Source organism: Chelonia mydas, chromosome 4, assembly GCF_015237465.2.
Source record: "Chelonia mydas isolate rCheMyd1 chromosome 4, rCheMyd1.pri.v2, whole genome shotgun sequence".
Lineage (NCBI taxonomy): Eukaryota > Metazoa > Chordata > Testudines > Cheloniidae > Chelonia > Chelonia mydas.
The window spans coordinates 25,416,746-25,432,385 of NC_057852.1; the positions used below are offsets into that span (position 1 = coordinate 25,416,746).

General features: G+C 42.2%; 2 protein-coding genes across 14 annotated transcripts in view; one reads left to right on the forward strand and one right to left on the reverse strand.

Annotated features, from left to right (window-relative positions):
• Window positions 1-4,300, reverse strand: part of HPGDS (hematopoietic prostaglandin D synthase) — a 62,977-nt gene extending 58,677 nt beyond the window's left edge. Inside the window, exons 1-2 of one of the 2 annotated variants that reach the window (XM_037896912.2) lie at window positions 4,146-4,216; window positions 1,765-1,848 (exon numbers count right to left, since the gene is read on the reverse strand). In XM_037896912.2, the coding sequence (XP_037752840.1) occupies window positions 1,765-1,809 (45 nt within the window). In that variant the 5' untranslated portion in view covers window positions 1,810-1,848; window positions 4,146-4,216. Of the gene's footprint in view, window positions 1-1,764; window positions 1,849-4,145 lie in introns of both variants that reach the window. The other variant, XM_007063003.4, reaches the window with a different exon arrangement.
• Window positions 732-15,640, forward strand: part of LOC102931316 (melanopsin) — a 140,942-nt gene continuing 126,033 nt past the window's right edge. For 8 of the 12 annotated variants that reach the window (XM_037896884.2, XM_037896892.2, XM_037896901.2 and 5 more), the window contains exon 1: window positions 760-912. The gene's annotated coding sequence lies outside the window, so the exon portion shown is untranslated. Of the gene's footprint in view, window positions 913-3,307; window positions 3,443-5,669; window positions 5,759-15,640 lie in introns of those variants that run through there. The other 4 variants (XM_037896889.2, XM_037896902.2, XM_037896891.2 and 1 more) reach the window with 3 other exon arrangements.

Genomic DNA, 15,640 nt, shown 5'->3' on the forward strand with positions numbered 1-15,640 from the left:
AGAACATAATTCCCATAAAAGCAATTTCTTGGCTTCCTCTGACTCGGTTAGTTGGGCTTTCTCAAGGCAGGTAAACTTGCCAAAATCAATGTTCGCCCATTGTCTAAACTCTCATTTTATTCATTTGCATTAAAACAGTCTGTCATTTTTTATCTTTTCACTTGTGGTAAACGAGAGGATCTTCTCTTCCAGCCCACATGGGTGTAGGATGAAGAGGAATAAGGAAACCAAATATCTCTCTGTCATTTCTCAAGTATCTAAGAGCCAGATGCAGTGAACCATCTTAAAAAAAATTACCAGAGAAAGATGAGGTTAATGGGTCGGATTAAATGGTTAAGGCAGAGAAGAAAGGCCGCAGATCTTTTTCTGATAATATAAACTTAAACACTATTTTTTTAATGAATGGTAAAAATATGGTACATATTTATGTGTGTGTGTGTGCAGTCTGCACTTCATGCATTTCTGACATCCCTCTATGTTTTCGGAAATCTGATACCTAAGTGACACGAAGTCCTGGAGTCCAAGAATGTCCAAGCCCCATGGCAGGAAAAGATGTTAATCATGTAGGAAATAACCCCTGCTCAGTATTCCAAAGGCAGGCAGAAAAACCAAGATCTCTGCCGAAACATTTCAGGAAATGGATTCCTGACCCCATATTTGGCAGTCAATTTAGCCCTGTTCATGTGAGCAAAAATTACTGGGCCTGATGTTCAGCTGATATAAATCAGTACAGTTCCATTACTTCAATGCTCCAGCTGGAGATCTGGCCCAGAGTCTTCAAGCACCTAATTATTATTTATCTGTACATTCATAGTACCTAGGAGCCCACGTCATGGACCAGGACTTCACTGTACAAACAGAACAATATGACAGTCCCTGCCCCACAAGAGACACCAGACAGGAGAATACAAGGTAACAATGAAATGGTATTGGTCAATATGATAGGCAGTGGTCTTAGCCCACCCTAGTGGTCTTAGCCTACCGGTTACTGTTTTTATATAACATATGAATACTCTGATATTCTGTTAATATCCAGGTGTTGCTTTTCTCCTTTCTTTTAGTAATTATTAAACATAGAGGTCCAAAGATATTCTAATTGTTACCAATTGTTTCTGTCTGCCATGTGTTTTCCCCTTTCAGGTCAGAGGAGCTGATGCTTTGGACTTCAGAGGGTTGTAAGGGAGGTATTTCCAGTGCCCATTTGTTTTCACTGGGCCATTTCAAAATGCCTTACTGTGTGACCTTGGCACTGCAGTGTCATGGACTTTAGCCACTTATATAGTGGCAATACGGAAGGCTTTTTTTCATTTTCTAGGGGTTAGGGTACCATTTCTTTTTGATCAAATATTTTGTTTGTTGTGTAAGGTTCCTACAGAGCCTGGACCCACTGACTCTGTATAAACTAGATTATTTTGATTCATCATTACATACAATATTATATTATGTGGGATCTAAAATATATATATATATTATTAAACTAGAAAAAATCACCTGGGTTAGCCGGTGCAATGTTTATAGGATGCAGAATATTTGCCAGTTTGAAATGATATATGCATTAGAGGCCACATCCTTAGCTAGCGTAAATCAACGTAGCTCTATTGAAGGCATACCAGTTGAGGATCTTGTCCATCTTTATAGAAACCATTTTTTCTATTAAATGTAATTACTTCCCAGTGACACTTTAATTCCAGGGCACTTTTAAAGTGAGGATAGCTTGTAGTACATCTAATTTACTGTACTTCTCCCCCCTCCCCACACCCTTACCTGCTCAGGAGGGATATATGACGACCAAACTGCAGCCAAGAACATTGTGCCACACACTCCTGATGTGTTTGCTTCCAGTGCAAGCTAGAAAAATTACACCACTCAGTTCCATGTTCTGTCACCCTATGATGTACTGACTTGGGTTTTGAGACAAAAAATCTAAAATCGACGGAATGCAAATTTTAAAGGAGATTTCGCAACAGTGGAATTAGAGAATGTTCACACAGTAAACTACAAAGAACGTGAGATTATACTTAATGTCCCCTTTCCCCCAAAATTCCCTTTCCTGTACTTAGACTTCTGCAAAAACATGGCAGGAACTGGACTTGCAGTAGCGGTAGTGTAGTGTTGCAAAGTGTAGAAGCAGAGAGTAAAAATACTGAGTTTTAAAACCATTCTGGAAAAGGGATTCATGGACAATATGTGCGGTTATTCAGGTTCCACTCCCACATAGCTCAGACCTATTGTATGAAATAATTTTCCCTCGTTGAACAACACAACCCAAAGGTAAGAATGATGGCTAGCTAACAAATCCATGCAATGAAAAGAGGATAATTCCACTGAATCACCTCAGTGAGTGAAGCCTCTTGTAAATATATACGTATATAAGAAACTAAATGACAAAGTATGGCTGTATTGATATATATGACTACTATCTGATACTAAGCTGAACAGCATGAACCTTACACTAGTCATTTTTTCCCCTGAAAATATGAAACTAAACTAATTGTACAGAGCCACTCTGTATGCATTTTCTATTCTGCGTACAGTGTGAAAAACTCCTTCATCCCCATATAGCGTATTTGAGATGAAAACATATTTTAAGTGTTATGTTTTTCTGTATTCAAAGAGCAGCTGCATATTTTCAGCATGTAGGTGTATTTTACTTAAGATTAAGAAAAACAAGAAGAATGAACAAAAGTAAAATCTCCAGAAGAGAACTCAGTGTGTGCATCTCTTTTGCAAAAGTTTCAGCAAGTCAGTACAAAATGGCTGCCGTCTCTGCACACAGGCAGAGTTGTCCAAAATGTAAAGGCACGGAGCACAGAAAGCAATGGCAGGATATTTCTGGCTAAAGATATGCAAAGTTTTGTGTGTTAAATTGCACAGTAAAGGTATTGCTATTAAATGAAAGTGGCTATTAACGAAGGACATGTGCCCAGGTGTATTCTGTGCACAGGTGTATTTGTGGATAAAGACAGGAGCCAGATAGAAGGAGAATAGTAGAAGTCTGGTCAAAGATTTACAATAGGATCTCAAAATTTTGAAAACCATATTTGGACACTGAAATAACAATGGCTGAATTGCAAAGGAAGAAAAACCCAGCTAAAATAAACTCTTTTAGCTACTTGTCTTTCCGCATAATAATGCTGCAAGGGGTATGAAAGTTTGAGTGTGGTTGGATGAATGAAAAGAGAGGAGATCCTGTAGCAAATGACCAGTGAGAAGCCCAAAGGCACTGCTCAGTACTATTTAATAGCCATCTAATTCCTCTGACATGCCCCTGCCTTTGGGCTGGTTACATAAATAGGTGCTGGAACTAAGGGTGCTGGGGGTGTGGCAGCACCTCCTGGCTCTAACTGATTTCCACCATGTACAGGGTTTACAGTTTTGTTAAATGGCATTCAGCACCCCCAGTATGCAAATTGTTCCAGAACCACTGGCTACAGAGATGAAGGTCAGCTTTTATTTATAATAGAATATTGTCTTAACTTAAAAAAAGGCTTTGAAGCAACTTATTCCAGAATGGGAGCAGCTCTCTCATGCAAACCTGTTCTTTCACTGTTTGAATGTGTTTGCTTCTTCCACAGTATCTCTTTAGCTCATATTAAACAAGTATCCTGATTATCAAAATGGATCAAAACAAATAGCCCCTGTTCCTCATCATTTAACTGATGCTATCTCACTCAGCAGGTTACTGCACTGACTTTTTGCCTCTGAACACCTACTGTAGTTCATGAATTTAGTTTAGTTTGTAGTGCACTTGTGGTTTGTGCAGATCACAAAACCTCCAGGCAGTTCAGCGCAACAAGCTGTCAAAAAAAGCCTAAAGGCAGAATAGCAAGTATATTGCAGGTATGTTTGAGATACACTTACAAGCTAATATATACAGGAATTGTTGCACATAACTGATTATTATACTTGACTCTAGCTAGCATGATTAGTCCCTCAGTTCTGTGTTTAATAACCCCAAAACTGCAAACATGACACATTTTAAGTACTTGCTGTACAAGTGCCATATATGGCAGGAGAATATAGTTCTTTCTACCTAGTAGCAGCAATGTATTTAAAGGGGACAGAATAAGACTGGAAAAGGAAAATTGAAAAGAGGAGAGAAAAGTCAATTTCTTTGTCGTATTTAATACTTAGATATCACTCACTTCTATTGCAGTAATGTCTGGTCAATGTAATCCTTCCTTCAGCGAACAGGAATTTTTCTGAATGCTAGTCTGGGTTGAAAAGGGTTATGTGTATATCACTGTGTGAATGTGCAGACCACTCCCAGTAGTTCAAACTATGCAGTCATCAGTTTCTTTACACACACTCATATGAACACATTATTAAGAATAGCAGACACATCATTTCCTCAGATAAAGACCACACGTAAACATGAATTCTGTTGGTATCTTATCTTACCTTTTCATCTAAAGGTTAACTGTAGAAAATATTAAAAATGAGGTCAGGTAATACAACAAAAAAGTGAACAGCACCAGAGAACTCAACCAAACCACATCTTATAAAAAGTGTGGAAAAGCCAAGAATCTTCTGTCGTGCATTGTTTACAGACTATGCAAATCCCTCCAGTATTTTATCTAATCATACAGGGATGCACTAAATGACTGCAACCTTATTAGACAGAGGCAGGCATGAGTACTTAAAAGAAGTAAAAATTAATCAATACAATCCCAAAATTTTTATAAGTCACCGTGAAGTACTTTTGGTACCTTTTTATGGCATTGATGTAAGAGAAGTCTAGGAAAATGCTTATAAATCGAAAACACGTCGATATGACCAAGTTGTGAGTAGTGTCTGAATTTTACACATGTGCAGAAACATAGAACAGATGTTTTTACTTATTGAAAGTGGATGGCCAGACTGATTTAGACTCTGCCAACTGAACACTAGCTCAGATTTAGCCTAACATTTTTCACCCATGATAGCCGTGAGTAAATAAACTATCAGGAGATTTCGGCCCACTTAATTTCCACTTGCATTCTGCTGCAATTCAGGTAGAACGAAATGTGTGGCGAAAGAAGTGATCTTCATCTGTTAAAATGTGTTCCAGAGGGTTAGAGCACTGGGAGGTTGGGGGAATGAAGATGTGTTTCAAGGCTAGATCCTCAGCTGGTGTTAACTGGCATTAATCATTTGAGTCAGTGGAGCTACACTAATTTATACCAGCTGAGGATCTGGCGGCCCCTGCGTCTAAACTTGCCATAGGCTTGTGCTGTGACCTTAGACAAGTCATTTCAGCTTCACTGTGCCTCAGTTTATCCCTTTGTAACTTGTATGCAATAACAATACCTTACCAGAGGGGGAGGTGCTCGTATGCAGCTTAGTGTTTATAAAATGGCTTTCAGATCGTTGGATTAAAGCACTACAGGAATGCCAAATAGTTTTAAATACTAATTATTATTATTTATTGCTATTTATTGTAACGATGATAAAGAAAGAAATAGCCAAGAATCCTCTCCACTGTTCCCCTAGAGCATAATTTGGCATTCAGTGCAGGGATTGGACTGGACTGCTATCAGGGTTGCTCCTCCTCCTGGTACCATGAACAGTATGTGCTGAAAGTTCTTGCTTGTTTCTCTGGCAACTTGATCTTTAAATAGCTTATTCAACAGAAGATTAAGGGGAAGGGACAGTCTGGTATTGTTTACTGTATATTTTCATTTCTGCAGTGCTGACGTTCGCCAGAATTGCAGCAGCGTGTTTGGAAGGACACTCCTCTAGCTTTGTTTTGCCTCGAGGGCAACTTGGTGCGGTTTAGGTAACTGATGCAAACTACAGTTCATGTTAGTTTATTTTATCTGAAACCTGTTCCTGATCAACAAAAATAAGCCACATTCTGTACCAGCTAAAATTGTCAAGCTGTTTTAGGTGTATGCCCATTAAGTGTGCATTACAGTAGTCCAATCTGAGACCAATTAGGTTGCTTAGTTCTAGGTCCTCCATCCCTGAGCATTTTTACTTATATTTGATCTAAAAACTATTAAATCTGAGCCACTATCTAAAATTCTTGTGCACTTCACAGTTTCTATCACACATATCCATGATCTCATTATTGTTGTTAGCTGCCCAGATCTAAACAAAATTTGAGGACTATTCCCTGTTACCACCAAGCTTTGGTTCTTCAATTTGGTGTCAGTCTGTTTTTCCTGTTTTCACTGGGTGAAGGATGATCTTTATGTACTTGTGATGCTCCGTCCTGATTGGCCTTGAATTTATAACACGTCTTCTTTTTATGACCAGTCTTTTCACTGTACCACCAGTTAGGTGAATTGCTTCCCCTGTTTTTTTACATGATTGCAAATCTCTTTGGTTTTACGAAAGAAATTTAACTATTTTTATAGCACTTCGAAGATATCATTAATTGAATTAGAATGTCTCATCATGCCTATTAGACACAGATTTGTATGAACTGGGCTCATTTGGAACATGGCGCAACAGAGCCACCTGGTGATATCTGCCATAAGAATAGGCATAAAATCTCCCACACAGAGACATTGTGAGGCCTAATTAATATTTGTAAATGTTCATCAGCATTCTTCACAGATGCAGGGAGCAGGACGAACCAGGGCACCACTCTCCTTCGTGGAGGAGGTGCTTAATCCCTAGGGCTAGCAGCACTAATCGTCTGCTGTGTAGTTGCTAAACGCTGTATAAATGCATTCCACCACACATTACTTCCCTCCCCTGCCCACCATCAGTATCCCAACCTCTTACAGCAAAGAGAAACTTGATACATACAGTCAAGCTTCACTGCAAAGGGTTGGTCTACACACAGTTTTTGCGCCAGTCGCGTAATAAATCTTAATTCTGGCATTTCTTCTTTTTTGAATGCTTGACTTCACAGCTTTCATATGCTGTAAATGTAGTTTTTGTGTGTGATATCAGTATAGCTTGGTAACCAATAACTTCAGGCTAGGTGACATTTTTCAGCCAAAACTTTTGGGGGGGAGGGGAAAAAAATGCAGATTCGGGCCAACCATAATGTTTTGTGAATTTGTGTTGATTTCAGCAACTTGTTTCAGTCAAAACAAGAAAATTAAAAAAAAATTAATGTCAGAACAGTTCCTTTACACATTTCCAAAATAAAATACTTGAATATTTTTGGGATAGTTTTGGATGCCATTCAAAAAACCAAGGAGATAGAGCACCCTCTGCCCACTGGTCCAGTGGTTTGGACACTCACCCAGGATGTGGGAAATCCAGGTGTGAGTTCCCAGTCTGGAGCAGGGATTTTAAATTCAGGTTTGCCCCTTCCAGGTGCATGTCGCGATCAATGTTGCCTCTAATTTTTGACAGGCCATGTGCGCAAAAAATTTGTTCTGTGCAAATTTTTGTGCGTGGGGTGTTTCGCCGTGTGCGTGGGGTTTAGGATCTGTGTGCGCGCACACAGCTTAGAGGGAACAGTGGTCCGGACCCTCATCCTATAGAGCAGGGGTCTCAAACTCCCAGCCCGCAGGCCATCTGCAGCCCGCGAACCTCCCCAATGTGGCCCACGGGGCTCCAGCAGTTTTGGGGCTGGGTCTCTCCCTTGGCCCCACCTGCTGCCCCCAGGCACTCCCCCGCCCCAGGGGCCCCAGCAGCGCAGCGGAGCTGAGCAGCGTCTGCCTGCTCGCTCCAGTGGCTGCCGGCCCCTCCCTGCAGCCCCAGGGTGAGGCTGTGCCTCTGCTCATTGCCCCTGCCCCGAACGCTCCTGCGGCCAATAAGAAGTTGCAGGGCGGTGCCTGGAGGCAGCAGCGCTCAGAGGCCCCCTGGCCCACCCTGCCTTGGAGCCCAGGTAAGCGCCGCATCCCCGACCCCCTCCCAGAGCCTGCACCCCCGCCTTTCCACACCCCCCTCCCATCCCCAAACTCCCTCTCAGAGTCTGCACTCCCTTCCCCCACACCTCCAGCCCCCAAACCCTGAGGGATAGCTCAGTGGTTTGAGCATTGGCCTGCTAAACCCAGGGTTGTGAGTTCAATCCTTGAGGGGGCCATTTAGGGATGTGGGGCAAAAAAAATTGGAGATTGGTCCTGCTCTGAGCAGGGGGTTGGACTAGATGACCTCCTGAGGTCCCTTCCAACCCTGATCGTCTATGATTCTATGAACTCCCTCCCCGAGCCTGCACCCCCTCCCCCTTCCGACACACCCCAAGCCCCCAAATTCCCTCCCAGAGCCTGCACCCCCTTCTCCCTCCCAGAGCCTGCAACCCCACCTCCTGCCCCAGCCCAGAGCCTGCAAACTCCCTCCCAGAGCCCAACCTCACTCCTTCTGCATCCAAACTCCCTCCCAGAGCCTGCACCCCAATCCCCTACCCCAGACCTCCTCCCCCACCCAAACTCCCTCCCAGAGCCTTAGGCAGGTGGGGGGCAGAGTTTTGGGGAGGCAGAGTTTTTGGGGTGGATTCTGGGTGGCATGAGTGACATTATTGGCCCACTGGGAGGATCTGAGGACTGGCACTGGCCCTGAGGTAAACTGAGTTTGAGATCCTGCTATAGAGTATTTTGGGCCAGGTCTCTCCTGTTCAAGCTGTCCACTTTGAATAAGTAATTAAATAATCAAATATTCATTGAACCAGAGAAAGACACTCTCGCCTGGTGGTTAGTTCATTTATTGGAGAGTGGGGTGAACACACAGTTTCCAGTCCCATGTGCAGGGAATATTTGATTATTTATACAAAGTGGAACAACTTAAACAGGAGAGGTTGAGGGAGCTCTTCTCCAAACTACCAGACAGCCTGGGAGTCAGGCTATATCGTACAGCCTGGGGGACAAGAAATGGATCTTCAATGTCCCAGGTGAGTGCCCAAACCACTGGGCTAAATGCTATAAGGGGACCACGACCACCTCAATTTTGTGAGTCTAGCCTTTCATTGCCTTTAGTTTTGTTAAAATGCACAAAACAAAATGTTTAATTTGTCTCAAAAATACTTTTTTTCCCCAACTTTTTTGATTGGCCAAAAATGCTGGAAAAAAATGGTTTCAGTTTGGGTTGAACCAAATGTTCATTTCCAGTTTTTTTCAGAACTGGCAGTAAAATGAAGAGAGAGAGACAGGGTGGGTGAGGTAATGTCGTTAGTTGGACCAACTTCTGTTGGTGAGAGAGACAAGCTTTTGAGCCACACAGAGCTCTCCTTTCCCAGACCCAAAGGTACTTCCCAGCATCACAGCTAAATGCAAGATTGTTTAGCATAAGTAGCTAGCACATAGCGTAAGGGACCATTTAAGTTAAAGTGGCCCATTAACACCTCTGCAGAGTTAGGACAAAAAAAAAGGGGATAGTGGGTTACGGATTGTTGTACTAAACCATAAATCCAGAGTCTCTATTCAGTCCATGATTTTTAGTGTCTAGTAATGAATTTAAGCTCCCGTGCTCGTTTTTTGAAAGCGTTCAGGATTTCCTTGATAGGTCAGACATAGAGTAATCAATTTGGGAAAAGTGTTCGCCCATTTGACAGCTGACCTATCAAGCCAAGATTTCACCTATGTTTTAGTCTGTATAACTGTGTCCATGTTAAAGGGAACCCACCTTCTGCCCCTTGTACAAGAGACCTATATAAGTAGAGTCTTCCCCCACCACAGTTTTGAAAGTCCAGTGGACGAATGAAGATCTTGATCATGCAAACTGTTATGTGTGAATTAGCACTCCCATTAACTTCAGTGGCACAATTTGGACATGTAAACATTACACAGGTGAGTAAGGGTTTTTGCCGGATCACACAGTAGATTTATCATTCTGAAGAATAAAATAATCCCTTTTTCTGTTCGATTCTGATCATGCATAGTCCCAGTGATATCTGCTTAATTTATTTGAGGACAATGAAGTAATTACACTAGATTCCTGAAACTGGAATGATTTATACCACTAAATTTAAAATGCTGCAGTTGGTAATGTAATGAACTGATTTAGACTTAGCTTCCTTTGATAATGATTTCCTACAGTTTAAGCTCTTTATATATTTTTCCATTTCAGCTTACAACAGATGTTTCTAGCACGAAAAAGAGCACTGAACTGCCTAGTTCTACAGAGCAGTAAAGCAGAAACTGTGTTTTACAGTCTGGTGCAAGAGATGCTTCATGTAAGGGAACTTATACTGGTCTCCAAATTTATGAAGGGTAGACATCTTTATCACAGTTGCTAAAACAAGAGGTGGCAGTCTATTTAAAAAAAAAAAAAGACATGGACTTAGTCTAGTAAAGAGAACATCCATCCAAATCAATCAACATAATGGCAGAGCTATAACAGGTCTTTCATTATGAGAGGTCTCTTCAAATGCCACTGTTTCTCAGCTTCCAGTTTTAACCTATTGTGACGGTCCTGCTTTCACCTCAGCAGCTTGTCTTTCGAATACAGAATGGGGCCCAGGTTCCTTGTGATGCGACGGCAGAACTAATCAAAGTGGGCCGAAACTCACATTAACACAGCAGCATGGGCAATGTCAGAGGGCGACTTTCTTAGAGATGATGTGGCTCCAGTCATAGTGTCAGCTAAATGCCGTACTTGAGACTGCATGGGAAGGATGTATTAAGGGAGATGAGGACATTAATTAAATGACATTCTTTCTTGATGAATTCTGGGGCTCTTCTCTTTATTGGAAAGCCCTAGATAAATCCAGAGGAAGTCAGATGGATTAAAATTAAATCCAAGATTTAGTTTGGCAGATGTCTATTTCAGAGGGTTTGTGGGCTATTATTGGATCAGTAAATCATGCTACAGTTCTACAGTCCTTTTTCTCCGTGGTTCTGTAAATATTATTGAATCACTATCCAGATCCCCTTCCCAGTCCCACTCCACCCACGCTCGGCTCGGCTCTACTCCTCACCCCAATATTAGTAGTTAAGCAATGACACAACATAGCACTCTTTCTTGGGATACTTGGTCTCTGTTATCGAACAGCTTGTTTACCAGGAGGGTTCAATTCTCAGGTGCACCAAGGTCCAGCTGACACAGCTGGCTGTGCAAAGGTGGGGTTAATTAACATTTCCATTACCATCCCCCTTGAGTTGGGGGATGCTAAGGTGCTGGTCTGCCCCTACTGCGAGTTAGAGTAGTCCGAGGTGCAGTGATGTTGTCAAGGTTCACCAGAATTCAGATGGCTGCAGCTCTGGACCCTCCCACTCTCTACAGTGGGGGCTCCAACATACTCAGGGATTGTCCTATGGAAGGGGAATCCCCAGATGACCCTTTAGTGCAGTTTTAAGTCACCTTGGTGCTGTCAGGATGTCACAAAGGTCATTTAGCATGGGGCAGAATAAGCCTTTAAATTCTTAAAACTTTACTGCCATCCCTTTCCATATAAATGATGCTGGTAGGCCATGTAGAACGTCTGACTACATTTGCATGCGTGGGAGAGTAAAAAGTCTTTAATTAGTAAACCAATAATTAGCTGCAGCCATGTTCCAATCTTCTTTAGAACCAGGAGCGTTGTGGGGATTTTTCCTTCTGAGTAACCTGAGAGGAAAAAATTAGTTGATTTGGGCTAGAGTATGTAAGATCACGTTTCTAATATTAATTTATCAGGGTTTATTTTGGGCAACAACAAAGTGTCAGTCCTTTTTTAAGTCCCCCCGTTTGATTATTCCACAGGTTCCCCAAGAGTGAAATACAAAAGAATCAAGTTCTGAAAACAGGCCATTTTTTAAATCACTATCTTTAAACTCTACCTGTACTTCTGTACTTCAGTGTAGTTCCTATCAACTGATGAATCCCTGGGCAGTACAGTAGAATATTTCTTATAGCAGACTCCCCTGTATTCTGATACAAACAGACCCGAGAGAAGGGGCGGTCAATAAAGACCGGAATTAAGCAAGCATACAGTGTTTTAAGATGGTGATATTTAACCTGAGATTTATTCTAGATTCTGGTCAAGAATCTGATCCAAGCTTCTTAAATGTTCAGGGGTGTTGGCATTAGTGTGTAATTTCTCCCCCACCTCCAATAGTTGACTTATAAAATGTACCATGTTGGCTCTAGTAATGTTGTCTGGGGACAACACTCCCAGGTGTTCAATAAAGATGATTCTGTAAAAGAAACATAGTTGGGGCCATAGCCTGATCTTAGCTATGCTGGTGTAGAACCAGAGTAACTTCAAATCAGTGGATTTACACCAACATAACTGAGATCAGAATCTGGCTCAGGGTTCTTTCTTCACTTTTATTGTCTGAGATCCAATTTCAAAAGAGAAGCAGTTTTGCTCAGTTCTCCCCTCCCCCCGAAACATAGTCCTTTCTTCTTGTTGTTTAATGATACAATAGTTTCATACCGTAGGTTAGTTTTTTAAGTAGGTCACTGTAGAGTATAAGAATTGAGTAATTACCCTTTAGATAGTTTGTAAGCCCTTTAGGATACATCCACATTGCAAAAAAACCAAAACCATAAAACTCCATAGCTGCAAGTCTCAGAGCCTGGGTCAACTGACTCAGGCTCACAGGGCTCGTGCCACAGGGCTTAAAATGCTCACGTAGATGTTCCAGCTTAGGCTGCAGCCTGGGCTCTGAGATTCACCCCCTTCACCAGGTTTCAGGGCTCCGGAACCTCTCCACCCCAATTTTTAGCTCGGTAGCGTGAGCCTGAGTCAGTTGACGCATGGTCTGAGACTCGCTGCCACAGTGCTGTGTTGGGTTTTTTTTGCAGTGTAGACATACGCTTAGTTTCTATGTTTAGAAACTGCCAAAGCAGCAGTGTATATAAGTAGTTAGGCACTGAATGTTGTATATAGTTTATAAACACAGTTATTTGGACATCACCAGGCCCGTGTGGTTTCTTCATTTTATGTTTGTTGTGTAAAGAGCAAGAGACCACATCCATTTGTGTTTTTATTGGGGAAATGGCGAGTCTTGAACTTCAGCTTTATTCCTGAACCTCTTTCAATGTTTACTGCAGTTTGGTTAAATTACACCCATCTCCCTATAGCCTTAACCACCTTACAATTAATAAAGTACTGAGGGATCTTTGATGGGCCTAGAACTATCTTACATTTAAATGTTATGCTGCTTCAAAATTTCATTCTCGGAGTTTTGCAGTATCACCTTGAAACTAACAGGGAAGCCCTGAAACATCAAGATACTTACAGGAAGAAATACTCCAAAGCCCAAGAGACAGACTTTTCTGGGATGATATGTGGGGTTGGAAGAGCATGCTAGTTTGATTGATGGAAGAGAAAGGGATTTTGTGACCCTGGATAGGAAGAAAGAAGAATGTTTCTGGGACCCAGAAGGGAAGGACAGGACACGTGGTACTGGTCTGAAGAAGAATTAGGCAGTATGGAGCTAGGCCTGAAGAAGAGATAAGTTTACAGGACCAGAAGGCAAGGGTGCTTTATGGGCCTCTACTGGATGACCAGAGTCCCATCAGAAAAAGAGAGTGAGTCACTCAGGCCTGGACTGGCAGGAGGAGGGAAGGAATAATGTGAGCCTATTATGTAGCTGGGATGATCACACTGGCTTCTTAAGAGAGAGAAGCCGCCCCCACCCCCTCCCCCCCGTAGGTCTGGATAAGCACCTAAACATTTGAGGCTTTTACCCATCAGTAATTTTTATTAATGTTTGTTACTTATGCCAAGGCTGAGCTCCACAAATTGAAAAAGGAGCCTCATTGTGGGTGCTCCTATCATAATAGGTGCTCAGAATAGATGAGAGCTAGTCACCTCTTTTCTCTTTCTGCCACTTTAATGCTTGTGCCTCTAAGGCAAGCAAAATGTTTTTCTCTCCCTTTCCTGCATGCTTTGGAGTGCATAACACAGAAGGTGACATGTTGCAAGAATTGCAAAATTCTATATGTGCTTGGTATGAGAAAAATCCTAAGTAAATAATGAATGACCTTTTTTCTTCAAGGCAGAGGTTATTGGTTGGCAGGGCAGGGAGGAAGCTCACAAATATTTCAGAAAGTTGAATTTTTTCTTAAGTGCTGTGAGCCAAATACAGCTTTGTTGTAAAGCTACTGAACTCAGAGGCCACTTATGCTACAAAGGCTAAATTTGACCCTGTATCATTATTCACCCTCAGCTACTTCTCCTTCCCATTTTGCTGTTGTTTTCCTCAGATCTTAGCTGGGATCTGTTTCATACTTTAATTTGTCATTCGTCCTGCCTTCTTATCCTTGTAGCTAGTTATTGATGATTCCCCTTTGGGTGGTTTAAGTTTATGTGTAATTAATTCAGTTGGTGTTTTCTTATTCTTCATGGCTACAACGTGGACTGTAATTAACACAGAGTAAAAATGACAGCGTGGTCTCAGCAAAGATATCTCAACTAAGCAATCTTGAAAATTACAGAGAATATCCTACCAGTTGCTCCTGTCAATATGTTCCTGCACAGCGATTTGAGGAATTTTTCCTCAAAATATGATGTTAATTAAGAAAACAGTAAAATATATTTTTAATTAAATTTCAGTTTAATTTCGGGCTATTTCATGGCTCAACTGACAGGTAAGTGAGAGAGAGAGTGTGTGTGTGTGAAATCTTTGTGAAAACATTTGGTGCTCTTCACGCTGACAGAGATTTTAAAATTTTACTTTGTTGTGGCAATATATGGCCGGACGAGTTGCATCCGAGAGTGCTGAAGGAATTGGCGGCTGTGATTGCAGAGCCCTTGGCCATTATCTTTGAAAACTCGTGGCGAACGGGGGAAGTCCCGGATGACTGGAAAAAGGCTAATGTAGTGCCAATCTTTAAAAAAGGGAAGAAGGAGGATCCTGGGAACTACAGGCCAGTCAGCCTCACCTCAGTCCCTGGAAAAATCATGGAGCAGGTCCTCAAAGAATCAATCCTGAAGCACTTACATGAGAGGAAAGTGATCAGGAACAGTCAGCATGGATTCACCAAGGGAAGGTCATGCCTGACTAATCTAATCGCCTTTTATGATGAGATTACTGGTTCTGTGGATGAAGGGAAAGCAGTGGATGTATTGTTTCTTGACTTTAGCAAAGCTTTTGACACGGTCTCCCACAGTATTCTTGTCAGCAAGTTAAGGAAGTATGGGCTGGATGAATGCACTATAAGGTGGGTAGAAAGCTGGCTAGATTGTCGGGCTCAACGGGTAGTGATCAATGGCTCCATGTCTAGTTGGCAGCCGGTGTCAAGTGGAGTGCCCCAGGGGTCGGTCCTGGGGCCGGTTTTGTTCAATATCTTCATAAATGATCTGGAGGATGGTGTGGATTGCACTCTCAGCAAATTTGCGGATGATACTAAACTGGGAGGAGTGGTAGATACGCTGGAGGGGAGGGATAAGATACAGAAGGACCTAGACAAATTGGAGGTTTGGGCCAAAAGAAATCTGATGAGGTTCAATAAGGATAAGTGCAGGGTCCTACACTTAGGATGGAAGAATCCAATGCACCGCTACAGACTAGGGACCGAATGGCTAGGTAGCAGTTCTGCGGAAAAGGACCTAGGGGTGACAGTGGACGAGAAGCTGGATATGAGTCAGCAGTGTGCCCTTGTTGCCAAGAAGGCCAATGGCATTTTGGGATGTATAAGTAGGGGCATAGCGAGCAGATCGAGGGACGTGATCGTTCCCCTCTATTCGACACTGGTGAGGCCTCATCTGGAGTACTGTGTCCAGTTTTGGGCCCCACACTACAAGAAGGATGTGGATAAATTGGAGAGAGTCCAGCGAAGGGCAACAAAAATGATTAGGGGTCTAGAGCACATGACTTATGAGGAGAGG